This window comes from Solea solea, chromosome 1 (assembly GCF_958295425.1).
Source record: "Solea solea chromosome 1, fSolSol10.1, whole genome shotgun sequence".
In the NCBI taxonomy this organism is placed as follows: domain Eukaryota; kingdom Metazoa; phylum Chordata; class Actinopteri; order Pleuronectiformes; family Soleidae; genus Solea; species Solea solea.
The window spans coordinates 4,345,146-4,363,238 of NC_081134.1; the positions used below are offsets into that span (position 1 = coordinate 4,345,146).

Here is an 18,093-nt window from a genome sequence, read left to right on the forward strand (position 1 = left end):
CCAAAATCACTCAATAAAGTCATAGTATAGTATGTCGTTTAAAATCACTCAAAAAAGTCATAGTATAGTATGTCGTCCAAAATGAGACAAAAAAGTCATGGTATAGTATGTCGTCGAAAATCACTCCAAAAAGTCATAGGATAGTATGTCGTTGAAAATCACTCCAAAAAGTCATAGGATAGTATGTCGTCCAAAATCACTCAATAAAGTCATAGTATATAGTATTGTATAGTATAGTAAGGCGTCCAAACTGTGACAAATCAGTGTTGAAAAAAATGTGCTTTTCTATGATGTTTGTGAATATTTATTAGTAATAATGTCAATAACTTCAATAAAATACATTGTAGTGTCAATAAACGTTCTGTACATGGCAGAGTGTTACTGTACATGAAACTACACCACCCAGATTTGAGGTTAAAGGGATACTCCTGATGTGGCGCAGAAACATTTCATTTTCATTGGTAACCGTGGTTTTAAAAGAAAACTTGGTATATGCTTGTAGCCTAAAATGGCCGTCATGTGTGCAGAGCTTCTCATGCACATGTGAGCAGCTGCCCTGCCGTGAATCCCAAGTGTCCATTGAACAGATTTGGTGATAGTGGAGACTCTCACTGATCCTGGGCATGTCTCCACCATTCCTTAGCCACTGGCGCTCGGCAGGTAAAGCACAACAAGCTCCAGATTTAGGGGATTATTTACTTAAACCCTCTCAGAGTGTCTGACTTCATTTCTTCAACACCCTTCATTTCATTTCCTGGCGCCAGTAGCACTGCGGCATCCTCACATGTCAGTCCCAGTCACTCCTTCCTTGCTTGTCTCAGGATTGTGTTGGAGAGAGCAAAACAAGGGATTTAACAAGCCTTTTTTCTTTTCATTTGTATATGTATCTCTACACATATATATATATATATGTATTTGTATATATATATATATGTGTATATATATACATATATACACATATATATGTAGCTCTATTTGTGCTCAAACACAATTTATTATGTTTGAATTTTGCAGAAAGCTGTGACAGTGGGGACTAAAAGCTTGTAGTAAAGCTAGTGCGGGCAAGACCTGATGACACCTGTGTTTGGTGTGTTTTTGAGTAAAAGCCTGTGTTTTTCTGCTTTTCACAAAACAAGCAAATTAAATTCTCTTTGTCCCCAGGCTGTGGATGTTATTTGCCGTCTGCCAAAGCAGCTTCACACTGTGCCTTATCTCTCTTTTGAAATGGCCTTGAAATAAAAACATCCTTCCCTCAAATGTGTCCTATTGTAATTGTCATAGGTAAACACGGGGTTTGTTCTATAGTAGTCCTTGACTCCGAGCAGTCGTTCTCCTTTGAAATGTTATCAGGTCAGCACGTCCCGCCCACTTTTATTTATATTTATTCGAGCAAGCGTGTGTGTTTTGCTTCAGGACATTCAGCTCTCGGCCGCAGATGTGGCGCATGTGTGTGAACGTCTGAATGTGAGCCTGTGTGTGTGTGTGTGTGTGTGTGTGTGTGAGTCAGGCTGTGAGTTCTGTTAGAGTGGCAAATGGCTAATGAATAATGCAAGGTAATAGTGATGTTTTGACAGCTCTGACAGCTGAGAGCTGCCGAGCTGCGAATCAGTGATAATGTGTCGTTTCCCGTCTGTGCTCCTCCACTCCCTTATTACAACAAATTGCATTTTTTGAAATTTCACCTCCCCCATCCCCACCACCACCACCGTACTGGATGTGTGAGTTTGCTGAGCTATTCAAAGTCAAACTAGTACTGTGGGGGCCTTAAACACACATTTGTCGCTAATGATGTCTGAAACTCTACAGGTAGAGTTTAGTTTGCTGATTGGTTTCTTAATTACTTTCACTTTGTTTCTGTCATTTGCACTTGGTTTGGCATCGAGCGGTCACATTTCAGCGTTTGGAGCGCATCCAGCTGAATTTACTTTGCCTCTGCAGGAATGAGACTAAACCAAAACTTAAAGATAAATACTTGGAAAAAAAGCCTCTTAACCCTTAGTGCTCACAGATCTGTGCTGCAGGTATATACAGTAACTTTGGACTGTGACGTATTTCCAAATTTCACAAATTCAAACATTACATATATTATGAGTACTTTTTGCTCAAGTGTGTGGTTAAAATGTGTCCTTTTTTCATCATATAAAAAAAAGGATATAAGACACTATATTGCACATTCTTATACCCTCTGTATATACTGTATCTTTGAATATAGTAATGGAAAAGAAAAACAACTGCTCTGTGTTCTAAGGGTTAAATTGATGGCGTGATGAATTGGTTGACTTATTGAAATATGTCTGTAAAAATAGTTGAAATAATAGTCTAAATCTCTAATATATACTATAACGTGTGCTGCTGACCTCTTGGTCAACTTTTGGTTAACAGTTGTACATTCACACAGTGAGGACACGTAGTGGCTTCACACACTGGCAGGCACCACCACCACTCTGGTTCCATTTGGAACCTTGGTGCTCTGGGCAAACCAGCCTGCTCTCACGTCAGTTCAGCCAACGTTCCTCTGCACTGCTTCATTAAATGGCACCTAATGCACAACGTGAGCCGAAGTAAACTTGACAGTGGCAACGTGGCAGATTGCACTGAGCCTCTGAGAGCTTTCCATCTGTTAATTCAGGTAATTGTGTTTATCCATGTACCAACTGCTGATGACGAGAAGACTTAGATTCTTCGTGTCCTTCGGCATTTTCGCCGGTATGTTGCCCCTCCTTCTTCCTCTCTTTTTCATAATGATTTGCACTTCACAGGTTCCAAACCATCTTTTATTTGGTCCAGGTACTGAATCATATTTTAATCAGGAGACAAAAGTGGTGATAGACTTTGGCTCTAGATAGTAAAATAATCTCTTTAACACCTAAGTCTCAAAATATCCGTCTGGACTTTTGCTTATTTTAACCATTAAAGGGCCAGAAATGTCCTGTGACTAAGTGTTTTTGCCCATTTTTCTAGAATAACTTTCAATATCTGGCAGTTATTTACAATTTACTGCATGTTAACATAGTGTATTAACAAACAAAGGTTTATTGAGAAAAAAACCCACTGTAGTTGTACACAGACACTTGATTTTACGTGTTAAATTTCAACAGTATAACACATAATAATGTTAGTTTGAGTCCAAAAACAGACCCAAAAAAAATGGAATCTATGTACAGGTGTTTTTTCCAACTCTCCTCTCTGGTGACAAAGATGCTGATTCGCAACAGTGTAAGTGACATTTCAGTAATAACCACATGAAGCTTTGAAGTGAAACTTTTTTGCTTTCATAAACCGTTGGAATTGTTCCGATAGCACAAAAGGTCGCGTAATTACAGTAATGCAGAGTGCGTTTGCACAAACGTGTCGTCCAGTGCAGGAAAATGGTGGGCATCAGTGTCCCTTGGGTATAAAGAGGTGAATTATTTTATTATCAGTTTATTTGCCAAATAAGTAACTATATCCTAGATAACATACAGTATATTTGGCTCAATGGCTATCCCTAATATTTGTATCTGTAGTTTTAAGGAACCAAAACAGCACTTGGCTGCAGGCGACAATATGCACCACTGTAAAAATGCACCTCCGACAGAAACTCAGCCGTCTTCACAGTGGACTTCAAGGACAAGACACGATCACTTGAGTGGTCTATAAGAATGCAGAGCAGAACAGCAAATAGCAGTGGTTAGGAAGGTTGGTGACACGGGTTAGAGACAGACACAAAGTTTTCTGGTTCACTCGCCTGTAAACAGCTCTGTCCAAGTGTCCTTGAACAAAGTGCTGCATCATTGTTTACCAGCAGCACAGCTTACACGGTCACATTTAAGAATGTGGAGGCTACAGTATGTAAATGTGTTCTCCTATATTAAAAGTCAACCCCCATTCATTTAATGATGAATGCCTTTGCATAACATTTTGCTGCAACTAGAATATACGGTAATTGAGGAGGTCAGTGTTGTGTGCTTGGTAAAGTTTGCTTTTTTTGAACACAGTGAAGGTGATTGGAAAAAACTGAAAGTTTGAAATGAAAACAAAACATCTAAGTCAATGATTTGTTTTTATTAGCCTTGCTTTGTTGCTGTTCAAGGTCCGAGACAACGCTGAGGTACAAGAGACGATTAACTGAATAAAAGAATAGAGAAATCTTCAAATCCTACCTTACCTTTTTTTTTTTGAGAATTAAGAGATTTTACTTTTATCGTTAATATTGAAAAAGTAGTGAGATCACAGTTTGTTTGTTTTTTGTTGGATACAAAAGCTTTATTTGTTTCTTTTTTAAAAACAACAAGTCTTGAGTGTTGTGCTGAATTAGAGTTTGTTCTGAGCGCTGTCCATGGTGCTGATCCTGAAGCAGCCACTGATACAGGAGCTGTCCATGGCTCACACAGAGCAACCCAGTATCACGCCAAATAGACACTATAGAGTAGTAAATGATACAGGTTTTTAGTTCACAATAATAAAAAAAAAAAAACATATTTATGATGCAAATTGAATCTTCAAACAGCAAAATCAGACAGAATTAACTCATTATAGCTTGATATTTAGTGGTGCGCCGCATGAAATAAATTTGGGGGCCGCAAATTTGACTTATGGTCTGTCTCTCCAATCTGCAGTTGTATATTTAAATAATAAAAAAAAATGTATAAACTTAATATTAAATGCCTGAAACAGGATGAAAAAAATTAAGTTTTAGCAACATTTATGAAGTTTACCGGAACAGAATGTGTAAACGTACAAGAGTAAGTAATAATTGGCCAGTTTATTACGTATAATCTGGCAATTCAATTGTCAGAGAAAGAAGGGTGTTTTTTTTTTGGAGAACTGTATAATTTTAGGAATTGTATTATTTAACATTCTGCAAAAATAATACAATTGCTGCTTTTATTTGTCCAGTAAGATCTCAATTAACTTTAACATTTTCTTGTTACTCATTATTATTAGAATTGCACGTAAACCAATCCAGAAATACAGATTCATATCATGAATTCATTTTGTGAATTGAGTAAAGTGCAGCTCGTCGGATTGTTGGTCGGTTCAAACGAACCCATTCTTCACAGGCAGCGGCAGCACATTGTTAAATTATCTGCAGGTCAATAATGAAAGTAATTGATCGCCGCATCCTTACCCTTGATTAATGTGTCATTGTTTTTAAATTTCTCTTGTTATCGCACAGTTAAGAGTGAATTACAATAGAACATAGATTGTTTCATAACCGTTTCTACGACACCTCTGCGGTTCTTCATAATCTCTACGTCGATACTGAACCACGCTGTCATGTTTTTTTCTTTCCTCCGCATCATTATCAGAGTCCTTCTGTGCTCTCCCTCTCTTTAATTTACACCAGCTCTGAGGCTCCTTACAGTATATTTTTATGAGTGCGAGGTGTGGGGCCCTCCGGGAGTGTGGGGCCTCCTCCGCTGTGCACGAGCTGAGGTTGTCTGTACTTTATGACCCACTTCAGACCCTTCACGTGTGTGTGTGTGTGTGTGAAAATGATCAAAGTGTGTATTCACCTCTTTGATGGATCACATAACTCATACACCCCTCACTCTGATACTGATGAAAGGATTATGCATGTTGTTATTGATCGGTCGACTGGCTTCAACTGCATTATTCACAGAGGATAAAATGTATACTGCTGTACACTTGTTGTGGTTTATTTTATCTTGTAGTAAAGTGTCCGCTTCAGGGCTGCAACTCACTTTTTTTCTCTCTTATCACATAATCTGTTGATTATGTAATTTGTCAGTTTTTGGGTTTAGCCTTTCTGCGTGGAGTTTGCATGTTCTCACTGTATGTGTGTGTGTGTGTGGGTTTTCTCTGGGTTCTCCGGTTTCCTCCAACAGTACAAAAACATGCAGATTTGGGGATTTAGGCAAATTGGACACTGGGTTATGTATTGTCCACCACCTTTTGGCCCTTTGTCAACTGGGATTGGCACCAAGGACCCTCATGTGGAGGATAAAGTGATAGAAGATGAATTAATTAGTTTTTTTTTTGGTTTATATATTTTCAGAAACTATAGGAAAAAAAAAAACAAAGACACCAGAATATTACCAATCAATGAATTGTGTCAAATCAATAGGGTGATTTGATTGATTTTTGAACTTTGACGTGAACAACGTTGAAAGAAAAAAACAAAAAACAAACTTAAACAAACATAAGTTGACATAAAGGAGAAATAAAAACTTATCAAATCCTTATTTATATTATATGTTTACCCTGCTTCCTCAATAATTAGTGCTAATAATAGTAATAATTAACTTAACTAGCTAATAATAATTATAACAATTTTAATAAACAACTTGCATCATCACATAGAAAAGGCCTTAGACAAGTGGACCAAACAAAAACACATTTAAACCAAACACAAATGAATAAATAATTGGATACTCAGTAACATAAATAATATATTGAATATAATAAAGAAGTTCATTAACACCCTACTGTGACATCACGATTTCCTGTGAAAATATGAAAAAAAATATTTTGAGTATTTTAAAGAGTTTTTTAACTCATTCTGTGAAATTAATGATAATTACTACTCAATTAACTGCAATTACTATATTGTTAATAAATGCGTTACAATGAAAGAAGTAATGTTAGTGTGTGTGTGTGTGTGTGGGGGGGGGGTTAATTAGAAAAATAAAGTTTTCAAGACGAAACATTCGAGAAAGTGAAAATGTGTTTTTTTTCAATGCGCATTAATGTATGAGACAGAATAGTAAATTGTTCTGTAAAATTAGACAAAAAGAATGCAGTTAAATCTTAACAGTATGGGAGACACGTTGCGTTGAATCATTTACATGTACATGTACATTCTTGATCCCTGATGGAGGAGGATGTTATCCTGTTAGCGTCATCTCTATCCTCACATGACATTAAAGACGTGGATTTGTTTTTCACAGGATCCAGTCCGGCTCTTACCTCAGCACCGGCTGGTTCACCCTCATCCTGGCCATGGACATGTGCAAAGAGATCCACATCTACGGGATGATAAATGACACCTACTGCAAGTAAGACACCAAACCATCATCCCTACCACACAATAACCTCACTGTGCACACACTTCCTAAAAAAAACAAACTTTAACAACTAGATTCCTCTTGGCAGCTGCAGCCAATCACAGTCTTCTATAACCGTGGACTTTCCCGGTCTGAATACATTTCCACATCCTCCATTTGGATTTAATGGCTGAATTTCTATGCTGAAATCCATATTGGTTTTTCTGTGCTGTGAATACCATTATATTTTCTTGCCTGGAATATCCAGCAGACTGCAGACTCTACATCGCTGTGGGTGGCCGCTGTGCCGCAATAGCCACTTCCTCCTGAGATTTATTTGTATATCAGCCTGTCATCTTCTTTCTGACTCTTGGGTGACTGATTGCTGTCTGGCCGAGAGGCCACAGGAGGGATGACAAACATGATGCCGTTGCTCTGGGCACAACTGCTCAGTCACTCGTCTCAGCCTTGATGGACTCCTCCTCCTTTTCTCTCCTTCTCTGGCTTCTGCTCTCGCAGCTCAACCTGAACTCTCACGGTGATAATCCGGCTTTTTATCCCCCTCTGTCTTCCCCCGTGCACAACAGGAGTTGAAATAAAAACAGCTTCAGATACATGGCAGGAAAGAAAAGAGTGATAAATCAAGCAGTATAGAGGATTTTATAATTCACTGAGGCAGTTAAGAGCCCGTCATTCTCCTTTGCTGCCTGCGTGAGACAAGGAGTATTGTGCTTTTTGTGAGTTTCTGAATGGACGACTTAGTGTCACACAAAGCGGTGTTGACAGCCGATAGCTCCGGTGCAGCGGGAGGAAGGGATTGTTCGTGTGATGATGTTTGAAGCTTCCGTCCGAATTGACCTCAGCGGTTGTCGTGGTAATGGGGCATCAACAGGTGCTGCAAAGGAGAGGAGAGTGGAATTGAATTTATTTGGTCGTGCCGGTGCACACTGCTGTGCAGCACAAACAGAGGGGGAAGCGGTGATTGGGATGTGCTGTACTTTGTGCTGGCAGACAGCCACAGTCACCCTCACTCTGTGGACGTATCTGCTCTTTCTCTTTTCACTCTCTTCATTCTCCCGATGAAAATGTTACACAAGTCATCCTCTCATAAAGCTGTCTCTGGATATTAGAAGCCAAGTACTGAATGCACATGTGATTTTTTTCAGTTTTTACTGATGCTCAACTTTTTGATGGGCTGGCTTCGATGGCCAGAATGCTTATTAATGGAGATACTAGTGAACTTGGCTGACTGGAAACACAAAGTTTCAGAAGGGAATTCTGCTGCTCTGCTGCTGACAGACATGATATTTGCTGCTGCTGTTTAAACACAAACGATCCCCCAGTCTGGTCTGATTTTATTTGACACCGTCTGTTTTCAGATGAAGGACGCAGCTTAAAAATCAAAACTGATTCTCTCTGTGTTGAGATGTTGTCCCTCTGTTAATGTCCCTTCCATCACAGTCCAAAGACATGCTGATTCAGATTTGGTTACTTGGGCCTCTAAATTGACTGTAAGAGTGAATATGAGTGTGAACTGGTGACGTGTTCGCCCAATGTCAGCTTGGTTTGGCTCCAGTTCCCCACGTAGCCTTTAAAGGATAAGCAGTATAGGTGATGGATGGATAAAGGAGTATATATTGAATGTTTTTTGTTGCCAAGTGCTGGCGAAATCGAAAAAAACCTGCTGAGTTTGCTGCAAGTATCTGAACACTGTCCTGACAGATCTTCAGTGTAATTCATTCATCCATCTTCTACCACTTTGTCCTCCACAGGAGGGTCGTGGGGGGCGGCACTGGTGCCAATCCCAGCTGACATAGGGTGAAAGGCGGGGTACACCCTGGACAGGTCGCCAGTCCATCACAGGGTCACATAGAGAGTGTTTAATTTGTGTTTTTGGACTGTGGGAGGAAACCGGAGAACCTGGAGAAAACCCACGCACACACGGGGAGAACATGCAAACTCCATGTCACAAAGGCTCTTTTTCCAACCTGGGTCTTCTTTAATAGTTACATCATTTAGGGGGGGTTAAGTTAAAAAGCAAAAAGCGCTACTTGTGATTTTCCTCAGAAATCAAATATAGCATATGAAATAAAAATGGATTTAGCTAAACCTGCTGCGGGTATTTAATTTCTCCCACTTGAGCGTGAACCAGAAGCTTGACTCGGGTTGACACAGAAGAGAAAAGAATATCTGAGCTGTCTCTCGGTATAAGAGATGGTTTCTCGTTTTAACAAGATCGTTTTTTTACTTCAGCTCTTTACTTCAGGGAGGGATGAGTGTGAAAGTGTAGAGGCCCTGTTTGCTCTGAGGTTCACAGCCGAACCAGGAACTTTGTAATCCCACAGTTTGTCATCACGTTCCTCGTGCTGTTGGAACATACAGAGTCTCTCCACTGATGATGTGCAGCTTCCTCCCACACACTGGCGCGAGTGTATTAATGGCAACTGATTATATAGATCGCTGAACATGTTTGTCATGTTTGTCTTCAGCAGACAGATGGCGTTGGAAAAGCCTCGTCCTTCATCTGTGCACGACAGCAACATCATCGCTGCACACGGAGTCTCTTCACCTCCAGACTCGTCTCTCCCTGGTGTGGACAGACTTTAGTAAATTTAAATTTAAGTCAACTTAAAAGTAAACACTGATCTCCTTATATCAACAGCACTTCTACGCTTCTGTAGATTTGCTGGTCTCACAAGAGGAGCTCCCCCTACAGTTTGGGAGTACATATTTTTACCACACCACTGTAAACATTCTGTCGTCTACCGCTTTGTCTTTCCACCCTGTGTCCAATTGTCCCTGCCTTCCTTGTGTATCTACCCTTTCTTTTTCTCTTTGTTGTTCTTCTGTTTCTCTCCCTTGTGTTTCCTCAGTGTCATCACAGTTAGATTAAATGTTTGCATCTGTCGGCCTGTCTGCAAACCAAAGCTGCTGTAATCCAGTTTATATCATATTTAATTATCTTCTGTTCTGCACCTGCCTGTTCTGGCGTGCTCTTCATTTTAGTGCTGACATTTAAATCATTAACTGTGTGTTGAAGACACAAATGTCTGAGAGCTGTTGGTTTAACTTCATTGTCTTTGTCTGATTCCACTTCATAACGAGTTCATTAATACTCCAGGGATCACATTTTTATTTTGACTGTGATAAATGTAAAATTCACTTATACTTTTATTTATCATCGTTGTGATGATATGTACAGCATGGAGAAACAGTGAGGGATTTTGGTTAAATATTTAATTTTAGTTTTGTTTGTTGTTGGGCTTCTTTCCTCCTTACCTTACCAGGCAAGTCTTGTAATATTTGATTAGGCATTTGTATATGTATAAATATAGAAATAAATAAATAAAGTTTAATATTACTATTATTTTGTTTTGTGTTAAGGTCACGGTTAAGGGAGAGGTTTAAGTACAAACCTCTCGCTTTCATTGTTTTATGAAGGTTTTCCACAAAGTCTCTGAACCTGGTGTTAGAGTTGTTTTCCCTCCTCTTCTGCCTCAGGCTCATCAGTGAGGTCCAGCATTGCTGTTGGTGTATATAAGACCTGTCTCGCAGTCAGTGTTCCACTTCATCTCAGAGATGATTGGTTGAGACCTCTGTCTGGATCCGTCAACTTCAAACTAAAAAAAAAAGTTACATTTATTTTTGGACTTTGCTGTGTGCATGGAGCAATATCTAATCTGTGTCTTTCTGACAGGTTTTGGGATTACGATTGATTTGCAGTCTAATTTTTTAAAGGCAAAGTTTAGATCCGTATTCAGAAAAATATCCATATTCCAGTCTATTTGCCACTCACACCATTTTTCAATGACTTTATTAACAATTTTAATAATTATTATGTTATTCATATAGTGCTGCTACTCTTAGAGTATTAAAAACATACAGCATTTAGTAGATTAAGAACAAATAAACACTCCCTGAACGGGAAATCAGGAGGAAGCTCAGACAGCTTTTTATCTAAAATGTAATATGTCACTTCATTTCCTTTTGACAGCACTTTCCAAAATAAGTGCAGCTCTTTTTTATATATATTTGTACAGTGCTTAACAAATGTATTAGACCACCACCCAAAGCCACAGCCGCCCTAAATGAAATAATACATTAACACCCCATTAGCCCATAAGCAACCAAAGTCCTGGAACCCAAAACCAACCTGTGACAGCTGCATGCACGTACAGTGCCCTCCAAAAGTATTGGAACAGTCAATTCCTTTATTTTTGCCATAGGCTGAAAACATTTGGATTTGACATCAAAAGATGAATATGAGACAAATTTACAGTTTTACAGAAAAAACTGAAAAAACTGGTAAGGCACATTATTATTTCTTAATTAAGACTGAACAGACAACTTAGTTTGATTCATTTGTGACTCCTCAGAGAAGAAGCCCAGTGAGCTGGCTCAAATTTGGGCATAAAAATGTGAATTCAGTTTGTGTTTTTGCCCAATAAATAACATTTTTGATACAGGAAGCTGACAGGTACATTACATGTGAACATAGTTTGTTGCCAATGTACTGTATCAGCACCGGAGTACATTTGTACGCTGTATATGTAGAACTATATATCAGCTCGTATTAAGTGATATTATCCACTCTATAGTCCACTCTATATTGGCTGTATATTGGAGTCGCACACACACACACATGCGATACAGTTGAACAGTGGCATAAAGCACAACAAAGTGGCCACTAAAGACATAAAGTGAAATGTCCTGTCGTTAAAAATGGAATTGCACAGATGCTGCTCTTTAATCCTGCCACACTGAGAGACTGGAGAGATCAAATTCAATTCGGCACAAGCAGAGACATCACCTTTTCTATTCCCCACGTTCTCGCCTCACTTTGCCTTAATCCCATTTCACCCCTCGCCTCCGTAGCGCTTCCTCTCAAGTTACAGCGTCGTGTGTCCTGTTTGTTGTTGAGGTCGAGAGGTAGGCTGCAGAAGGACGAACTAAATGAAGATGGAATCCAAAGAAAACACAAAACATTACAGGCGTTACACTCCATCGTACATACCATCAACTGCTCCACCAGCATAACCCAATGACAGGTTGTAAACTGGTAATAATGATGCACTGTTACTTTGTACGTGACAATAAAGAATCTTGAATCTCCTAAGATGTTGGCTGTCAATCACACTGGTGTCCACTCATATTATGCCACGCTTTGTCATCTATTTTACTCATGGATAGGCACATTTTCCCATAGACCTTTATTCAAACAGAGTTGTTTTTTTGTAACCAGCAGAGTGTCTATTCGTTGTGTTGTTTAGGGATGCACAATATTACCTGCACGATATCGGTATCGGCAGATATTGGCTTTAAAATGTATGATTGGATATCGGCAAAAACACCTACATCGTCTGATATGACTAATGACTACAATAGGCTGCTACCTCCTTGACTTCTATGCTGGTGCCCTCTACAACTAGGTTGTGGGTTCGATTCCAGGCTGTGCCGGCAGCATGGGAATGTGTATGTAGGACGAGTCTGTTTAACGTGCTGGATGAAAGTGCGAGTGAATGAGTGTGAATGGCAACACTGTAGTGTAAAGCAGCTTTGAGTGGTCATTGAGTTGAAAAGCACTAAATAAACAACAACAGATTCTCCGCTTTATTAAAATGGCGTAATTAACCCTTCACCTGTGTCCTTTATCCCCTGCAGGACAGAGGGCTACAGAAAGGTCCCTTACCACTACTATGAGGCCGGCAGCCGGGACGAATGTGCAGAGTACATGCTCCATGAGAGCGCCCCCTATGGCGGACATCGCTTCATCACGGAGAAGTCTGTGTTTGCCAAGTGGGCCAAGACTCACGCCTTCAAGTTCTTCAACCCGCCGTGGCAGCTGTCATCATCGCCGCCGTCAGTAAAGGAGCAGCTGAACGTCTACACTGACAGAAAGCACGTTTCCTAATGTGATCAAATCTCAACGTTCTCGCCACATCCACGTAAACAAGGGTTGCTTTTCTAACCCAGTTTGGTCAGAATCCAGACTCTTGACAGTGACCATTGAATCTGACAGATTTCCGTTGAGGTCTGATCGAGCGCGCAGACTGCAAAAACATATCTCCTGCTTTTTCTCCTGGATCTGAAAACTGAGGGACGTGCACAGCGCGCTGCTCTGTGTTGACTAATCTACCCGTTTGCTGCTCTGTGAGTTCAGCAAAGGATCGCTCCAAGACTGACTTTGAATAAAATAAACAACATGAAGATGAAGAAAACCATCCGTCAAATTGGCCGCGGGCACTGTACACTACAAAGGCTACATTTACTCTTTCCTTTTTTTTTTTTTTGGTATTTGAAGAGGAGTTCAGCCGCAGCGTGGACGAGTCACGTTGCCGCCGACGTCTGATGAGCCTCGCCTGCTCCGTCTCCTCCTCATGACCATCTTCTGTCAGGCGGTAATTAATCTATAACGAGCATTAATCAGGCGCTCATCTCCGACTGAGGGAGTATTGAGAGCAGATTGTCTGTCATTTTTAATTTTCCTCTGCTTGGTTTAAAAGACGCTTGAACAAAACAAGGTCATTTAAAAGAAAAAAAAGGAAAACACAAGGGAGCAAAAACCTGCAACATGTACATATAAATCAGCTTTTTATAGTTATGTTTGTTTGTTATACCGTGTGTTTAATCACACGACTCCAAGATGTCACCACTTTTTATACAGAATGAAAATTGAGTTTTAAGAGATGCGTTTTGGTGTTTGCTTGATGACCAGATGTTGCTTTATTTATTCTGCAAGAGAGGAGAACCTGAGGCTCTGCGAGCGTGTGCCATTGTCAATAGAAGCAGCACATAGCATATAGAGCAATGTGCAATTAGATTCCCGGCCCTTATGGAAGGAGTAAAGTCATTTGTGACCCCACTGAGGGAGAGATTTATGTTTGCAGTGAAACCATTTGAAGTTAATTGTATTTTATTATCATTCCGTGCCTGCATTATACTCTGCAGTTTGTTGTGTGGAGACGGAGGGAGACCGTCTCCGTCTCAGTCATCCTCTCGTTCGGCTTTGTGTGCCTCTTTGTGCGCGGTGTCACTTTGTGAACACATCGTCCCCCGTTTGTCTTTGGACACAGTGTGCGCGCCGTCCGCTTCAACCGTTTTACATTTGAATGCGTCTGTTCCAGGACAGTGAGGAATCATTAGTGAACCAGTGAGGTGTGGAGGTATAGGCCCCCCTTCTCTCACTCTCTCTGTGTCTCCAGAACTGTGATTAGTGTCCTGGTCAGAGACGCAGCTTAAAGACACGACTGGGAGGATTCACAGACTTCTAATTTAGACGATTTGATGCACACACTCCCTGATGACTGTAATATACTGCTGCTGAGCTTTACTATTAGGGCCAGATGAAATTGACTGCGCTCAGTGTCTTTGCATTTCCACATGTGCGTATATATATATGGACATATATATATATATATATATGTATATATATATTCTGTCCATACTTAAATGTGTCAGTCCAGCATTCCACAAAACCAGCCTTATTTATATGTCCTTGTATTGTTTAAACCCTGACTTGTACATGTGTGGGTCCTGGTGGACAAGTTTCCAAGGTTACAGTCTTCTCCATTGTCTTCTTCAGCGTCCCTCCAACGGGACTGGAAAGCAGAATCCAAGTGGACTTGTGGAGGTTCTTAAATGGACGGATGTCCACATTTCTGTCACACCTCTGCGGAAACTATGACCCAGCTTTCTGCTGCAGTGCACTGTTTACAAGCACACGGCGACAATCCATTACTCTGTCGCGAATGAGCGGGTGATTTACGAGACAGAAGACGTGAAGCGTGTTTGTTAAAAGTGTTGAAGTGTGAGAATCGTGGGGTTTTTTTTAACTTGGAAATGAACGAGCGACAAATGTTTCTTCACAGTTTTCAGTTAAAAAATCAAAACTAAAACGTGATTGCGACAGTTTTAGTAACACTGTTCAGCGAAGGTAAATCCAGCCTGTGCAATGGAATCAATAGTGAACCTAAACTATCACAACCACCAAACTTATGTATGTAGAACAATAATGTACACAGTGAGATGTGATCAGTATTGGGACAAGTATAGTTATTTTTTTCCTAAGGTTTTACAAAACTATTATGTCATAAGAAATGAATTTACCATCAAATACTCTTCAAATCACAATTTGAAATAATATAACGTAATTATACCATTTAACCTATTAATTATATGATATGGTTTTAACGCGTCCATTCAAACCTCAGTTGAACAACAATAAATTACTAAGAAAAAGAACATTGTACATGTGAGTTGTTGATTCCTGTTTGAGTCACACGTGTGTTTGTTTTTCCCAGTTTACTGAAATGGTTACAATGAAAATGAACGAGTTACGTGAAACTTTTAAAGCGAATTCAGTCGTGTCACATGTCTCTATGAAACCCCACATCACACAGTCAGACACTAAATGAGAATAAAAACATTACAGGGCGAGGATCACAGACTCTTCCTGTGCACAGCAAATCTGTTTTGACACCACAAGGCGTGCGGTCAACCTCTTATTAAAGTCAACTATTAAAGTGCTGTGGATGAAATGAAAACTGACATATCAACATAAATGTAAACCTCCTCACAAATAACATTGGAAGGTCCAGCAAAGTGTACCAGTTCTCTCAAATTTAGCCCTGTTTTAACTCTTGGACTCTGTTCTGACCTGTAAATCCTCCAAAATCCAGCTCCTGCTGCATAATATTTGAACTATCACTGCTTTTCCCCGTTTCCCAGGCAGGCAGAGAAACTCACTGGCACCGACTTATCGAGAATGTCCTACAACTAAGAGCTCAGTAACCCTGTGTGCTGCCGTCACCTTGTCACTCGATGTAAATTTGGACGACAAGAGTGTCAGCAAAATGTAAAAATTCCTCCCAGTGTCACTCGACAGATTACAGACGACCGGAACACGTTCGCGGGGTCACAGGTCCGATTTCCTGCGGGACACGGCGAGCACAAGGCGGATTTCAGTCCCAGCACTGCAGCACTCCACTGTGCACGTGACCTTTCCACTCAGTTAACATGGCAGCTTCACACCAATCGCTTTTACCTCTTCTCTACAGCGTCACCACTACGGATTGTAAATCGCTTCACGCCAGCATTCGCACATTTCCTGGGAAATAGGTTTGATTCTTAGAAATATTGTGCATCATTTAAACGACAAATAGGAAAGTATTATTGTAATATCATCTCATTTCCAGCTGTAGTCTGAGACCTTCACATGGAATCTGGGGATCAAAATAGGTCACTTTTGGCAATTACCATGTTATGACGTTGAAAATTATCCTTTTGACTCACACATGTGGTTATTTCCACATATAATTAAAACTGTTTGGTTTGACTCACTTTTACAATAATATTTCAATTTAAAGTTTAAAATCAACTCAACACTGAAATACCAGCCACAGTGTTTGTCCCTTTCTTTCATCTCCAGTTTCTCTCCGTTTGTTGTTGTTTGAATACATTTTTCTTGTTGTTGTTGTTGCTGATAATAATGCAGTAGTTTGTGCGCAGCATTGGTTTTCTTCTGCAGGTCACGCTTTACCAACATATTCAGGCGGTGCACTCTGTTATTTTCGGACCAACAAACGTTCCGTTGTTCTCGGCTCGGTGCGAAAAAGAAAACCTTGGATGAGTAGAACAGACAATTATGGTGAATACGCCCACTTATATGCTCTTATGAATCATTTATGGCTCCTGAGAAGGCAACGAGACACATTCACTTCATTATGCAGCAGTAAAAAAACATGTAGAATGCTGCGTTACAGCAGAAAGCATTACAAACCTTTGGGATTTAATATTTTACAAAAAACACACGCAAAATCAGCCCACCTCACACTCATGTAATTCATTATTCACCATCAATGGGTGAATAATGAGCTTGTGTGTGTTCTGTATTTGTGAAAATAGTTTAAACCGTACAGAGTGAGGACATTCTGTCAAAGTGAGGACATTTGTGTCTAGTCCTCACATCTTTAAAGGGCTTTTTGGGCATTAAGACCTGGTTTTTATGGTTAGGCCAGTAATCATTATGGTTAAGATTAGAATAATCCAGTCTTCATTGAAAACTGGTGGACTTCAGACGTGGATTTCCTTCTCAAACGTTTACTTTTGCTTCTGTTGCGTTTCATTCTGCGATCCGTCGAGATCAGTTCTCAGATTCTGAAGAACTCCACTGACAAACTTCTTCAATCCACACTTGACTCTTTCCCCTTGTTGTTAAGCTGTTGGTCAAATGCCTCAAGTGCTTTTTCACATTGAGGACCTTGTTCAAATTTTATTTTCTTGTTCCCTATTATTATTTTGTGTTATAAAGCACTTTTCTTTATCATTTTCAGGTCAAGTGTCCTTGTGAAATGTGTAACTATGGGTGTGTTTGACTTACAGAATGTAATATAACACTGAGTTTGTTATGAAATGTAAGAAAAGCTTCTTTTTTTTTTGCTAACACACTCATTTTATTGGTGTCCAAACACAGCATGTATGATTGCAGGCTATTGAAATGTACATTTTCTGTAAAACAACACGTCTTTATTATATGTACTATCCTGTCATTTGCTGTCTCGCTAAAAATAGATATATTATGAATGTCCTCATTTTTTTCTTCTTTTTTTTACCGATGTGGATTTTGTCGTCTGTCTTTTACTCACTGTGGGGATTAAACAAAAACCTGAAACTGGCTTTTATATGATTGTGGTTCCTTTCAGAACGAGGTAGAGAAAGCAGTAACATCAGCACATGAGAAACCTGGTGAAATGTGCTTATATTATATAAATAAACAGAGCTGGAGCTGAGCTGTCATCTGAAATCTGAAGTCATCTGATGTCTCGTGGGATTTTTTTTTAAAGTGCAGCAGAGGTGTGCTGAGTTCAGACACAGTTCTGGGAAGTTTTGCTTTTTATGTAACCCCAGCACGAATACACACTTTTAATAATAACACCGACAACCATGGGTTTTTGTGCTGTGGTGATGAATAAAGTACATGATGGAAGTTAAACTCCAATTTTAGTTCTGTGCTGAATGCATTTCTGGTAAATTGTCTGAGACATACGTTAAAAATGAAAAGTGCTTGGAGAGCACTCACCTCTGCCTACACCTAAAAAAATCCGAT

At 39.8% G+C, this 18,093-nt stretch overlaps 1 protein-coding gene across 1 annotated transcript in view; it reads left to right on the plus strand.

The window, feature by feature from the left end:
• The window catches only part of st6galnac3 (ST6 (alpha-N-acetyl-neuraminyl-2,3-beta-galactosyl-1,3)-N-acetylgalactosaminide alpha-2,6-sialyltransferase 3), a 72,623-nt gene extending 54,961 nt beyond the window's left edge, over nucleotides 1–17,662 (plus strand). Inside the window, exons 4-5 of the mRNA XM_058640178.1 lie at nucleotides 6,894–7,001; nucleotides 12,651–17,662. Of these exons, the coding sequence (XP_058496161.1) occupies nucleotides 6,894–7,001; nucleotides 12,651–12,900 (358 nt within the window). The 3' untranslated portion in view covers nucleotides 12,901–17,662. The remainder of the gene's footprint in view (nucleotides 1–6,893; nucleotides 7,002–12,650) is intronic.
• The last annotated feature ends 431 nt before the right edge of the window (nucleotides 17,663–18,093 follow it).